The sequence below is a fragment of the Molothrus aeneus genome, chromosome 3 (assembly GCF_037042795.1).
Source record: "Molothrus aeneus isolate 106 chromosome 3, BPBGC_Maene_1.0, whole genome shotgun sequence".
In the NCBI taxonomy this organism is placed as follows: Eukaryota; Metazoa; Chordata; class Aves; order Passeriformes; family Icteridae; genus Molothrus; species Molothrus aeneus.
Genome location: NC_089648.1, coordinates 29,432,040 through 29,447,170, shown reverse-complemented (window position 1 = coordinate 29,447,170; position 15,131 = coordinate 29,432,040). Strand labels below are relative to the sequence as shown.

General features: G+C 45.3%; 1 protein-coding gene across 1 annotated transcript in view; it reads right to left on the bottom strand.

Moving 5' to 3' along the window:
• MDGA1 (MAM domain containing glycosylphosphatidylinositol anchor 1) overlaps nt 1-15,131 on the bottom strand; it is a 139,583-nt gene that overhangs the window by 44,197 nt on the left and 80,255 nt on the right. The window contains exon 9 of the mRNA XM_066546548.1: nt 3,691-3,960. Coding sequence (XP_066402645.1) covers nt 3,691-3,960 — 270 coding nt within the window. The remainder of the gene's footprint in view (nt 1-3,690; nt 3,961-15,131) is intronic.

The window sequence follows — 15,131 nt, the reverse complement described above, 5'->3', positions numbered from 1 at the left end:
AGTAAAAGAGTGGGATCAAGGGGAACAGAAATTACAAAGACACGTGGTGAGAGTGGAAGAGCTCCACTCACCCAGCTTATCGACCTGCCTCTAACACAATGGACACCTTTACTTTGCACAAATGTGCCACTGTTTTCTGTGAATCACTACTGCTTTCACAGCCTAAACTGTTGGGAGGATTAGTAGCCCTGCAACACCAGTGGGACATGACCAGCACCTGAGAAGGTGGGAACAACTCCAGTTCTCCAGCTGGAACCAGCTCTAATCTTTTCTCTCTTGCTTTGTAGTTTAGATTGAAGTAACAGCTTTAAACTGGCATTTCTCCCGTTTCATCTGCTGCTTTACAGAGACTCCTGCTAACAAACCCTGAGGAAAGATCATTTGGCCAGTAGGTCATAGGAAAAGTGTTATTTATCACACAGAGACCATGGCATTAAAAAGGAGACCTTGCTCCTTCTGCATCTCCCCTGCCTTGGCAACACAGTGCTCCAGCCTCTTTGTAACACAACAGTCAACTCGGCAGCAAAGAGGACAGTGACCTCAGCCTGGGTAAAAGCAGTGGGAGCTTTGACAGGGGCGGAGATGTCTTTTTCAAACCCATGTCTCTCCTTAAAAACAAAGTGCAGCTGGAGAAGGGAAACACAGAAGGAAAGACGTACCAGAGAGAAAACGAGCAGTTCAGAGAAGAAGGGACTACCCGTCATTTCCCCAGCAGTTTCTGTCCTGAATCATGACCAAACAGAATTTGAAGGCTCCTGCCATGCAGCCCAGCAGCTGGAGGACTAATGCACAGGGAGCACAGGCAACTCAAGGTCTTACCCACAACTGGTTTTGCCCTATTTGAAATTATGATCATTTCACCCAGTGAACTTCAATTTTTGGCAGGTTCTGTCCTGAGCCAGGCAGAAGTCGGACCTGAATGAAAGACAACTGACTGGGTTCAGGTCCAGTTTGAACCAGCAGAGACCAGAAAGGTGCCTGGGCAGCAGGGGATGGTGGAGAGCAGAACAGGAATAAACACCACCTCCTCAGGATGTCTGCTGCACCTTTCCACTTGAATCACCGGCCCTGCATTCTGTGTGGTTATAATTAGGCTCGACAGGATTCAATGTTTATTTTTTATGAACTCAGATATATAATATTGATATTTATTTCCAAGTTCTTTTTCTCTTATTATTTTTATTGACTTGAATTTTTGCGCAAGCAAGAAGTTCAGAACCACCTCAGAGACTAATTGCTGCTTATTCAACTTGTATTGACTATGGAAGTCAAGCTTTATAATGGATTTCGGAATAAAATCAGAACTGATGATAATCATCATCTTGCATGATATTAATTCATTATTAATTGACTACAAGATAGAAATAGAAGCTAGAAAAAAACCAGGTGCTTTTTGATAGAATTGCTGCATATCAAAATACTTTCAGAACTTCCTTCTGGAAGCTTTTACTACTGCTGGAAAGTTTTGTCTTTTGCTTACAGCTGATGGGAAAAGCTGAAGATTATCCATGTCTCTCTTTGAGGCTCTTCTGTGCTTGTGGCTAGTGAGGGAGCAGATGATGAACAGCAGGGGCTGCCCTGGTAACTTCCTCTAGAGGAATGGGTTGGATGTTTCACTATCCTTCCAAAACGTTTTGGAAACCTAATCACTCATCCATAGAAGAAAAGAATCCCATCCTGGTCAGATACATGTGAGATACATGTACTGTATTTTCAGTGCACCTGAATGCCCCACAGTCAAAAATGAGTCGCTTTCTGTCGCATAGGAAGGTTTTTGGTATTTTTTTCCACAGAGAAGAAACAGAAACAAAAAGAGACCATGCCACTTTCTCTGCTCAGATGGGAAAGCTGTGGTTGATGGGAATTAAAACTCCTGCAATCCTGAGTCCAAGTAGAGCAGTCTAGTCACTGGAATATTTTTCAGGTTGCTCTACAGGCTCAGAAGGCTTGATTAATTTGTAACTGTCCAGGACACAGGCAGAGATGTCTGGAGTTGAACAGCTACAATCAGATATCAATGTCTTGGAAAAGGAGAAGGGATGCAGGAAAAATAAAGGCTTGCTGCTTTCCTGATCAGTGTCTCTAGGCATGAATCCTACTTTCTGCTGAGGGGATCTTATCTGAGGCACAGCATGGCACACAGGGTGCCAATGAGTATTTGTTGCTGCCACCAGTGAGAAATTCCTGGGAGCATTCCCAGGCTTGACAGGGATGCAGTTTTCTGTGATAGAGGGATTTGGTTTGCTATCACTTAGTGATGCGAGAGTTACAAGCATATGAAAAGGGTAGAGAGGGTAGAGAGGGCCAAAGCTTTCAAGCAAAATTTGCTGCAAGACAAATGCCAAGAAATCTCAAGGGGTTGAAAAGGGACCCAAATAGTAGAAGTAGTTTGGGTTCCCCCATTTCTGTAAGCATCCCAGAATTACAGCATACCTGAGCTTTCCCAAACCCTAGGAAAGGCTTGCTTCAAAATCAGGCCTCTCTGGATGTCATTCATTCTCATTTTTCTCAACCCAGGCTTGAAAAGTATTATAAATTGGCCTGGACTCAAACCTGAGTATTTGGACTGAATTTATTGCTTATTAAGGCAATTTCATAGGAGAGCTCTTCTAGAAAATTGTGCCCAAGTCAGTTCTGGGGTCATGGGAAAAGCAGATTTAATGATCAGCTGGAGAGGCCAGGTCAGATGTGCAGTTTTAGATGCTATAACTCTGCCATCCCTCTGTGCAGTTGCAGATGCTGCAGAGGAGGTCTGTTACAGTGGATGATGGATTCAAAGAAAACTGAGCAGCAAATCCACTGTGGACTAGCAGCCATTCCCAGCTCATGCTTTTTCTAGAAAGCACTGTGAGACACAGACAGACAGGAGTCATAGAGAAGGCATGGGAATACATAATACAGGTTTTGTTTATTTTTGTTTCTTTCTTTGCTTTTAAAGAGGAAATCAGATGGTTTGGAGCCTCTTGGAGGGATCTACAGAGCTTTTCACTTCCTCTTGGTCAATACTTATCAATGATACAGGTTGTCTAAGCTTCAAAGCTGATTGTGGCCTTGAGTTTAAGTCCTGTAAGTGGTCAAACACTGCTAAAATCTAACAGGGGCTAGCACTTAGCTTCTCCAGGTCCATCTGCCTGAATGATGGAGACAGATCTCTCTGCTGGCTTATGGAAAATTATTCCTCCTGAACAGAATGCTGGGCACCCAGGAAGCAATAGACTCACTGTAGTGGCACCAGTTTATGAGGAGCAAGCTTCCTATGACTGTGCTATTCACATTCTCTGAACAGAGAGAGACATAATTCTCTCTCCCAGGATTTTTCCTGGGAAAGGCAGTGAGAAGCTCAGAGAAGAAGAGAAAACAATTCTTATCTCTACTTGCTGCTCCTGTTGTTTGGCACATGTGGAATGTGTTATGGAGATTGTATTACTGAAGGTGATGATTGTTTGGATTGATTGGCCAGTTAGGTCAAAGCTGTGTCATGGCTGTCTCCAGACAGTCATGGGGTTTTCCTGAGTACTTCTTTAGTACAGTTGTAGTGTAGTATTAGTGTAATATAATATAGCTTAATAAAGCAGTTGTTCAGCCTCCTGAATCACGGAGTCAGAGCACATTATTCCCTGGCTGGGGGTCCCCTGAATTGATACATGACCCCATCCAACAGCTTGCTCTGATGTGCATTCTGTGACTTACCAGACACCTGGAAGAGGCAGGTGGAGACCCCCACGTCGTTGGAGATGCTGCACTCGTAGTTCCCGCTGGTCTCCCGGCTGACGCTGTCCACCTTGAGCTCCGAGTAGTCCTGCTGCTCTGCCAGGGGCTGCGCCAGGAGGCTCCCGTTGAAGCGCCAGATGGAGGTGGCCACCTTCATGGGGCTGCCCTTGAGCATGGTGCAGCGCAGGGTGACGCTGTGCCCCATGCCCTGCCGTACGTCCTGGAAGGCCGGCTCCACCACGGGGGGGACTGGAACAGGGCAACAGACAGGGATTCACCAGGGAGCAGCTGCCTCACCCAGCATGGTCACCCCGAGCACCTCTGACAAGACAGGTACCTATGATTTCCAAGGGGTTGAAGCCAGGATCCATCACACCAAAAGCAAAAGTCGTCTGACAATCCCTTCTGACTGGGCTGGGGCCACATTCTACCTCTCTCCCGCTTCTGAGGCAGGAGTAACCTTTAGCAAGCACTCATCCCACACTGAGCACTGCTTGGAGGAGCTACCAAGCTCTGCTCTCTCATGTGAGAACTGCAGCACCAGCAGCTGTATCACAGCTTGGATTCAATCCTCAGATCTAATCAGAATGACTGGTCCTGTTATACAGCACAAAATGCACTCCCTGAGCAGACAGGTAAGTTCCCAAGCAGTCATTCCTTCTTGTCAGTGTTTGGCAGGGTTATCAAGGACACTGCCTTCATAATGTAGATGGAGGCATCTGCACCAGCTCTCCCCACAGACCTGAAAGGGTTTTGGAGGGCCCCTCCCAAATACATCAATACAACACATCACGGACTGGCTACAGGGACTCTGGGTCCTATTTTTATCTCTAGCAACAATTCCCTGATGTTGGGAGGTGAGTCACATCTATCCATGTCAGCTTCTCCGCCAGTAGTGTGAGAATGGGAATGGTGATGTGTGCTCACCTCCTCAGCAAAGGGAGACTACTATGTCTTTTGCACTTCTTTAGCACTTGTAAGAATTTATGGTAACCTCATGATTTGGGCATGGTTGAGGCACAGCAAGGAGAAAGTTGGATTGGTACTGTTTGGGTTATTCCTTGTTTAACGCAATGAGAGAGGACTTAAATCCCCACTGTCTCTGATAGACATGTTTCACTTGCAATAAACTCTTAATTAAAACATTACAGTGTGGGGATAAACAGAAGCTCTCCATCTAAAATGAGGAAAGCTTCCTGAACACAAAACAGCTGTTAGCCTGAATGTAAGAGGGAGAACTGATTTATAGCAGTTTCAACACAATCACAGCTGACCTTCTCCAGGTTCAAAGCAAGTGCTCTTCCACGGTTTCTATGCCCACAGAGCATCTGCCTCCTCTAAAGGTCCACAGAGTTGCCAAGCACAGCCAGGCCCAAAAACATGCAACACACAGCATCTGCAGCAGTTACATAACATGGGTCCACCAACAACCATGGGTCACTCTGCATCCCTGCTGCCCTGAACAGAGCTGTGCTGGGAAGGGCTTCAGCACACCAGTCTCCTCCCATAGCCTGACCCCAGCAAGACCCAACAGCTTTGTGACACTAGTGACATCTCTATCTTCACCACAGATCAAGGTGCTGCATGCACCGTCCCACGTGTGGGCACGCAGTGTCCCATCTCCAGGGGGCACAAATGCATCTGTGGGTATCCCGTGTGCAATCATCCCCTCCACCTGGCAGCCTTTGTTTGATGTGGCTGATTGTTTTCCAGGTACCTTGTTCTCAGCTCTAAGTCTTTGGGCCCTTTGCTGTGCTTAGGTGGATTAAAAGCAGCCCTGCCTGAGCTGGGGCTGCCGTGCTGAGCGGCACGGTCAGCTCATTAGGGATGGCTTTCCTGGGGATGTGTGCTTTGCTGCCAGTGCTTCGAGTGCTGACTTGCCTTTGGCTCACACGTCTCCCACCTCACAGTGAGAATAATGTGAGAAGTTGTTTGATTAGACCTAGTGCCATGCATGTATCATCTCCATCCCTAGCTGCAATCCCATTTCTTCAGTCACATCTGATCCTTAATTGAAGCCAGTGGGGTCTCACATTATAATCTAGGCCAGCTGGTGATATAGGGAAAAGAAAGAGAAAAAGGGGAGAGAAGAGAAAAAAGAAGGCTCAAAAAAATGGCACAGCCACTTCAGATGTACTCAGAGCACTCTGTCTCCTGAGGAAGAGCGAGAGGGGTTGGAAAGCAGCTTCCCTCACTGAATCTAACTGTGCCAGGTATGGGGCTGGGACAGAGGAAAAGGTCTGAAACTGGACAAAGTGCACCTGCAAGGATGTGCTGCAAGGAAAGTGCCCTCCCGGGGCACACTGCAGGAGTGTCTGGGGCTGGTAAAGGGTCACAGAGGATCAGGGCCGGGATGCTCCAGAGGCTTCTTTACGTCACTGGAACAGCAGGGCAGCCAAGGATGCAGAAGATATTTAGTCTTCTTCAGCTGGGAAAATGGGATTTACTTGATTTGCACTGGGACAGGCTCCAGGACTATGTTACCATCTTGCAAAGGGAATGTCTGAAAGTGTCTATCAATTAAAAATTGATTATATTTTCTCCTCTTGTCTCTTGCACTAGAAAACACCCAACAAATATTAACTCTGCAGGTAGTCCTGGAGTTCCTGGGTTTTCTGGAGAGAGAGCTGAAGCAGGTTATCCCATCACTACAAAGTATAGAGAACTACACCAGGGGTCATTTATTCCCCAAGGTTCCCAATGGATATGAAAACAAAGGAAGGTCAACAGCAATTACAGAGCCAGACATCAGCTCTGGCCTCCAATGCCTACTGGGGAGCTCACACTTGTTCAAGGAGGTTAAACACAAAAGGCAGATTCACCACAAAGGCAGGGATTCAGTCCATAAAACCTGACTGCTAACAACACAGCCTTTTCTGTTTCTGTTCTTTTTCTCTGGCTTAAAGGCAAAAGAAAGCTTGTCTAAATGAGCTGATGCTGCTACTCCCCAGAACTGGGAACTGAACAGCTCCAGTACACCTGACATGGGGGCTGTCTTGGAGTAGAGACCTGTGATATGAGCCCTGCATGGACACCTTTAGGGAGCTGCAAAAAGGATAATGATTTTCAAGGTGCTTCTTATACTCACGGGGAAGCAGCATTTCTGCTGGCTATAAGGAAGTTGTATTTGGCTATTCTGGCTTGCTAAGCTGCTATGATGCTCTTTAAGTTTTTAGCCCAGTTCCAAAGGTGAGTCCTCATCCAGAGGCCCCTCAAATGCCTTCCTGTATCTCCCTTGAAATCCAGCACCTGTATCAGAAGTGCTCTTTTAAGCAGCCTCCACACTGCAGGCAGCAAGTTGCTAGGCTTCCAGAAGGTAAAAAACCTCTGTGCACATAGAGAACTTCAGGATCCCTTGGCAAGAAACACAGCAAACAATTACAGACAATTACTGCTCTCTCTCAGAACACAGCCTAACTCTGGAAGAGCTTGCTGGCAACAGCAGTGATGAAAGGGGTAAAGAGGTAGTGTTGAACTGAGGGTCCTTCACCAACCTTGTTAAGATGCTGCTGCTGCAGAACACAAGGCAGGGCACTCTGCCTTTGCAGCAGAATTAGCTGGTTAGGAGCAATTCTAGTGAGCCAAACCCAGGTAACCTACTCCAGCGTGCCAGGCACCCTAAAACAAAGCTGGGCTGCAGGCAGCTCCTCGCTGTGAGCCAGAGCAGATGCTCTGCACCAAAGGGCTGGTGAGCTAACGTGGCTCACAGTGATGAGGGCAGCGGTGAGGGAAGTACAACAGCGAGATGTCAAGTGCCAAGGAGTGCTGCTTTGTGTCCCATTAACATCTTATTTTCTCAGTTTTACTGGAAATAACCAGAACAGAAATGCTAATCCTTCTAGGTGAGACAGAAGTGTCTTCTCACAGTTTAGAGTTATGGTCTGCTTGGTTTAAGTCTGTTTTAGTTTTAGCCTTGAGAAAGGGCAAAACTAAACTGGGGCTTTTCCTTACAGGAGCTCAATGGAGAGACCACAATATCTCCTTTCACTGTCACTGTGCTGTCCTGCTTGGGTGTAGCTCAGCAAGGGTACTTGGTCCTTGCAACGCTGTCAGATTGCTGCAGGTTCCCATCAAATTCAGATGCCCCCCAGAAGGCAGGGATGTTTCTTTCACCAGTGATGAAGTCAGAGCATCCCAGGATAGCAGAGATGCACTTTGAAGCTTTTTACTCATGGGGTAAATAGAGAGAAAAAAATTCCCATAAATTAGAAACTGGCAATGTTGTCATGAGGCTGCTCAATCCAGTATGTATGAAAGGCAAAGAAAGGCTCCTGTTGAAGTGGACTTATGCCCAGAAATCAGTGACAAGCTTAAAGACAAACCAGGATCTGCAGAACAGGGGAGCATTGAGTGAACGGACGTCACACAAATTGTTCAGGCAATAATTGAGAAGGTTGAACATCCTAGACATCACAGGACAGCACTACTATGCAAGACACATGCAAATTCTGCTTCCCCACTGCAGTTTGGTAACAGTGAATAGCATAACCTGACCAAATCTCAAATGCTGGCTTGTTTTGGAAAGGTTGTCAGAGCTAGGGAGCTCTCTCATAATCTGCTTTCTGACTCACAAGCAGCTTTGTCCCCCGTGTAGCCATGTACAGCTGACAACAGCCATCTCTGTGGGTGGTGAGCTGCCAGCACTGTACCGCCAGTGTGTGCAGCTGCCATGGGCTGCTACATTCTTATTTTGCTACAGGAATTTACTTCCCACAACACCTCCTCTGCTGCAGAGACCACCACAGCACAGCAATGTCATGGGGAAAAGGAGAGGCATGAAGACATGTCCTAATCAAGGTCACACACACACAGATCAGACAAAAGCAGTGCAGGAGTCCTTCATCCTCACCTTCACTATACCTTCCATATTGGGACCCATATCCTGGTCCTTCCACTCGTAGCCCAGTCTTCCTTGTCTGTGAGAAACACCCTCTCCTCTATCCTCCAGAACCAGTCTTTAAATTTTTATTTAAATCTAGACAGTGCAGTATGTGACACGAGTGATGAAAATAGCAAGCTGTGCTGGATTAGAAAGCTGCTTAATTTCAGCAGCTCTCATCCCACCCTACCCACTGACTACCTCAAAGCTTAGCCATGCATCACAGCACTCCTAACTTTGGTTTTCACCACGTCCCTTGGTGAGACCCAACTGACCACCCATTTGTAGGACTAACATTGCAAACAACACACAGATAACCTGGCATGAAAGACTGCACAGAGTGGTTAGTTACAATTCTTAGCTGTGTCTCATTATCCAAAGAAGCTAGTGACAACAGGGAGTCATTTTTCTCTAGAAAGCAAATCAGCACAGGCAGCTATTTGGACCTTTTGAGACCTAAATGAGTCTGTCCAGCATCCATTTAATTTCTTATAGGTATCCTTTTGCGGACTGTTGGATGCAGTCTTCCCTAATCTTCTCTAGACAACCAAAGCAACCTCAGCAAAGGATGCCTCCCTTTTCCAACCCCCAACCCCATAACCTGGGGCAAGAAAGATATCACAGACAGCAAAGATGCTGCAACCCTTTTCTCACAGCAGGAAGAAAATTCCATGGTTTCAGCTCCAGGAGAGACCAGAACTCTCTACCTGAACAAAAGGGAAGCTCTTTTATTGTCACAGGGCTGGGAAATCACAGCGGAGCAATTCTTTTTCTTGCAACTGCACCTATAGCCCATACCCTAAGAACACACATTAGGCACCAAAAGTTTTCCATGTGGAGACAAATATCCAACCCATATTTACAAGCCCAGTCTCATATGCTTGTTTAATATATAAGTGAGTAGTTAGAAGAAGGGAGATACAGGAAGGCTTGCTCAACCTGTTTCAGCTAAAAGCCAAATCTCATTCTTTTATCTTATATGGCTTTTGCCTTTGCATTTCAGTCTCTCCGTGCATGCAGAGATAAAACATGTGGGTTTTGCATAGTGCTTGAAAGTCAAGTTGCAAATATTGTTATTTCAAAGAAAACAAATTTGTTTGAGTGAATTTTCTGCTGGACAAGTGAGAGCAGGGTCTGAAGAGGCAGGGCTCAGAGAATGCTTAGTTCTGTGCTAGTTGACTGCTTTTAAAAGAAGAGCAAATGAAATGTATTCCCTACCAGCTTTTCTGCTTTTCTCTTCCCTGAACTTTCCAAGCCAATTAGCTCAACCAGTCTTCACCTATTAATAAAGAGGGATTTACTAAAGGATTTCCTCTTCTGCATGATGAACTGTGCTGATTAATACATGAGACCCCTTGCTCGCTTTACAGAGTGCTTTGAAGAAAGTCCATCCTGGGTGGGAATTTCCAGACCTTTAGCCTCACAGATAGGCCTCCTCAAGAAAAGATCTGTCCCAGACATGCTGGAATGCCACTCAGACTCACTGCCCAATTAATTCACACTAACAAGATGCTACAAAGACAAGTATTCTTCTGCAGTGTAAAGCCACCCCATTCCCATGCCTCACTTATCTTCTAGGGTCTCATTTTAAAACAGTGCACTCCCCAATTGAAAAAGATGAGTAGAAAAAGATACTGCATGTACATAAAACACATACACATTTGTATGTGAAATGCATGCTGCTAAGCCTTCCCCCACCCATACACCACCCAATCAGCCAAGCTGTTCACTGGAGAAATATAGAGGATGAGAGTGGATATTTCAAAACTAATACCTTCAAGTACTGCCAGACCAGTGGCATAACCCCAAACTTAGATTTATTTTTTTTTCCACTGACTAACATGAAAATATTTTCTCTAGCTCACAGCCAAGTTTGCTAATTATGACATGGTAAAGCAGCATGACAGCCAGTGTGGATCTGCCCAGCCTTCATTCTCCTGCCCACGCACAGACCCACAAGAGGGGAGCCCTCCCATGTGTAGCAGTGTCAGACCACCAACGTTTCACTCAGGTTCTGCCTGTCGTCCACAAGATAACAAGGTGTCACCTCATACCCATGCATCTGTTATTACATGCCTTGTTTAACAAATTGGGCTGGCAGTGACACGCCACTCCCAACAGCATATAAATAGTTTAGATGCAAACATTCACTAACAGCCAACCAATGATATTATTTCCCCAAAAGCATCCTATATGCATTAACTTTTGGCAGAGAGACAGTTATCTTACTATTCAATAATTCATAGGTGAGCCACTCAGCTGGGCAGTTCTGGGAATAAAGCAACTCATTGCCAGTGCAAACTAAGGAAAAGAAAAAAAAAAACCAAAATCAAGCCCACAAGAAAGAATAAATGAGGTTTTTCCAAAGCAAAGAATCCACATATTTCCTCTTACTTCAGAGTTTATCAGTAATTTTTCTTACCATCTAACCTAATTCCCTTGCTGCAGTTTAAGGCCACTGCAAGTCCTCCCCATCAGTGTTTTCATGTCCTAGTAATCAACTCTGTACTATCCCCAGGGTGTAAAGAAAGGAAAATAGAGGGAAAACAGCTAATCTGTGAAGTTCATCATCCTAGTACAGGCCCTCCACATTCCTGAGAAAGATTTGGAACAACTGGGAAAGGACTGATAACCTCCCCTCCCCAAGTTTGACAGCAAAGCTGGTGCTAGCTGAAGCAGGACTTTAAAGCCCAAATTTACCACATTTTAATTCATTGAAACACTCATCTTAGGAATGCCACCTCCCTCCAAGGCTATTAAGTGAGAGGGACATCTCCAGAGGATGATTCAGATGGCAGGAATTCCAGGAGCTGGCATGAGAGCCTCTGTCCTGCACGTACACAGGGAGCTTAAGGTGATGCCAGCCCTCCCAGCTCTGCTAGGTGGGATGAATGCAGAGTGAAGCAAATGCATTGATATGGCCAGTGCCCCCCTTCCCTATGAACCTCTCATGAACTCCCGGTGCCCCTTGTTTGATGAGCTGATCAGTAAGCTGAGTCTAACACACACCTGAAACCTGGGCAGTGTATCCTGCTCTTGAACAGGAGACACCTCCTGTGCTCCAAGGGCTGTGTGCCACAGCAGAGCTCACCTGGGCAGGAAAACAGGCACCAGCCTGCACATTCCCCATAGCAAACATACTGAGAAATTTCTGGACTCCAGGAAATGTCCAGTTAGTGCCACCACCGGGGCTTATGTCCAGAGAACGCAGCTGCCTCCTACAAGGAATCGTCTGAATTCTCCCTTGTCTCCTGGAGGTGAGAGCACCCCCAACCAGAGCAGCAACTGGGCAGAGGTGACTGCTGACTCCAAGCATCAATCCAATAGCTCCTATTCCATTGCCAGCTGCCATAACAATTCAATTACTTCCATATATTTACACCCCTTTAATAAAAGAACTGAAATTTAAAAGCAGGGAGGCTGCAGGAGAAAAGTACCTCTGAGGACTGCAATCCTATCAAAATAGAGAAGAGCCTCTGCTTTACAAATGCAGTTATTGTCAGGGCTGCAGGGGACCAGTCTTCTCCTCACAGCTAGATCACAGCATTACCTCACCTTCTGTGTTCAGTTTGAAAACTAATTTGAGACCACAAGACAATCCCTCCACAGCTGTTTTCCAAACAGGCAGGCAAAGTGAGAGGTAGCACAGCCACAATCAGAAACATTGATTAAAAAATCAGATCTGCTTTAACGTTGGTGAGGTGGGACGGAGCTGGAAAGGGGAGAGATCCGAGTCAGGAAGAGCCCAGTAGGGGAAGGAAGGCCATCCAAAGCAATTAATATAATCAAATACTAACCAGCACTCCTTAATATGTTTACTTGGAGATCTTTGTTCACAGTAATAAACAAAAAGGATGTGTGGGGCAAAGCTAGACCAGGAAGAGTTAATACAGTGGTTCACAATTTATCTACAGAGTGGAAAGAAGACAAGCTTCCCCACACAAAACAGGCTGTTCCTCAGCTTCTCCTTCAGATCTAGTGGAGAATTTGGACCAAGGATGAAGAATTCTGTGTAGTGCAATGCTCAGTTCTCCATCACTTCTCTATCTGCTACCTCAGAGTTCTGCAGCCAGTTGTTTAATATCCTGCTCTACAAACTTCCATCATTACCCCATTTTTCCATCCTTCACCCTTGATTGGTCTTGATCCATCTGAGGAAGATGACAACAATGAAAACGTAACTGTTCAGAAAGAGGCTGAAAGGATGCTCAAACTAAAAGATTTATGGCAAATGCTCAGGTTCATAGATGAAACAGCTGAGGTCAACAGATATCAAAGCAATTTTTCCCATAAGAATTAATGTAACAAGGGGGGCAGTGCATACAAGAACTCAAGAAATGCATGCAATTTAAAAACACGCAATCAGTATATATAGCAAAGAGAAAGGAGAGGCAAGAACATTTTTTACTGTAAGTATTTTTACTGTCATTCTGTGGATGGTTACCGCTTCATCATTGTCATCATCATTTTCAGATGAATCAAGGTAGATAAAATCAATCACAGGCAAAGGATGGGAAAATGAGGATAGGTTCAGGAGGTCTTCAGATGAAATGGCTGAGGTTTTTCAGAACACTGACTGGCTTCAAAAAGCCAGCTGCCAAACAGCCACAATCTCTGCCATCTGTACATCCTGTTTTTCCCCTCCATCCTTTACACCATTACCTGCACACATTTAAAAGGTGTGACATCCATAAGGACCTTTGCCCAACTCCTCTTCTATTAATTAATTACTAAAAAAATACTTTATCTGTCCTATTAGTACTGTCATAGCTTTTCATGAACCTATCTTCAACAGATTGTTGGTTACAGAGAATCATCTCCCTGCACTTTATTCCAGAAGATGCTGCCTGCCTTTGGAGGCAGCAGAGGATCTGGCAGTCCCATTTCTTCAGGAATGGGTAATATCACCCACCTCAAAGAACTATATGGACTCAAGCTATAGAGGACTCACTCCTGCATTGGAAAGTCCCTGTTTTCTCTCGATGCTGGCTCTGTGTTTCCCAAGGCACACCAGCCCTGCTGCTGAAGCAGGTGCAGCCCTGTAGCCCCTGTCTTTCCCTGCATGAGGGAGACCACTTTCACTTCTGACACTCACAGGTGCTGTGGGCTCCCAGAAATCACTTTTCAGGGCTTGGGGTCTCTTCTGCAGCAGAAGGCACAGAAAGGAGGCCAGTGAGAGAACTGGCAACCATTCAAGGACAGCAGCCTGCTCCTCAACCTCCCCATCTGGCTATCGGCTCTGTCCCATCTCCTCTGGACTTGGATCCAGAGAGCAAAGTTTATTAACAGTCTCATTCACAGGATAAATCTGATCTGACATTCGATTTTCCATGGCTGACCTCAAACTGGGCCAGTACAGCAGAACTCTTTGGATGAGCAGCATCCCTGCAATGTGGTCACTTGCCTATCTCCCATATTCACTTCTTTGTGTTGGCCAAGGAGAGCGTCAGCCCCAGCCAAGGTGAAATGCAGGACGAGTGGGAAGGCCACACTATTTCTTCTTCCAGTTCTTGGATTTTGGTCCAACATATAAACATCTGAAGTTGGTTCCATAAGTTTTCATTATTCTCATTCTCAGCTCTCCTGGGACAGAAAAGTTAAGGCTATTATCTTCCTCATTCTGACCCGCTGCATCAAGATCTGAAAGTGGATCCTGGCCTGAGTCAATCCATCAGCAATCATCATTCTGAGGGGTTGCACCAGCACACACTGCAGCACAGCATCCTGCTCCTTCTGCCTTCTCTGTAATAAATAATAATGCTTCCCAGAATCAGCTATCCCGGGTAAAAAGGTCATTTTAAACCAGCTTCAGCAACATTTGCTGAGACATCCTGCTGTAGTGGGCAGGAAGTAAATCTAATTCTGCATACAGTTTTGCTAAGAACCTGCATGGACTTAAATCTGAAAATATTTGTGGCTAAATCTGTGATACAAGCCAGAGAAGTAGGAAAGACAGCCTATGTCTGTTTGTAAGACTCTGGCTAGGTCTAGGTACCCTGATCTGAATTCATCAGTGCAAAAATGGCAGACTAACAATGGATCATAAAAATCTTAAAAATGACACAGAAAGTAGTAAAATATCTACTTTCTGTAGAAAAGGGAAAACTTCATCCAGCTGGGCCATTGAGGTGAAGTTTGTGATAGCACCTTGTGAACACCAGATGAGATAAAATTATTCTGTACCCTCCATGCAAGCACTTTGTATGGAGGTACAAACCAAATCATTGGGTCAACCTAAGCAAATGAAACCTCAGAACAAACAGCAATAAACCTTTTTATTCCTCACTAATTCCATAAAAAAACTCATGGAAGATGAATGTGGGATGCAACCTTCCAAGCTAAAAATGAATGATGATTAATATAGTTTTATGGGTTCTTGGCAGACAGACCGGGTAGTGTTTGAGAAAGCAACAAGAAAAGTAACTATCTTGTCATAACATCCTCAGGCTTTGGAAAGAACCTGGCTTGCTTCCACACGACAGACTAATTGAAGATGTAATACTACTCAAATGCAGCCCACATTAAGCAGATTAAAAACACA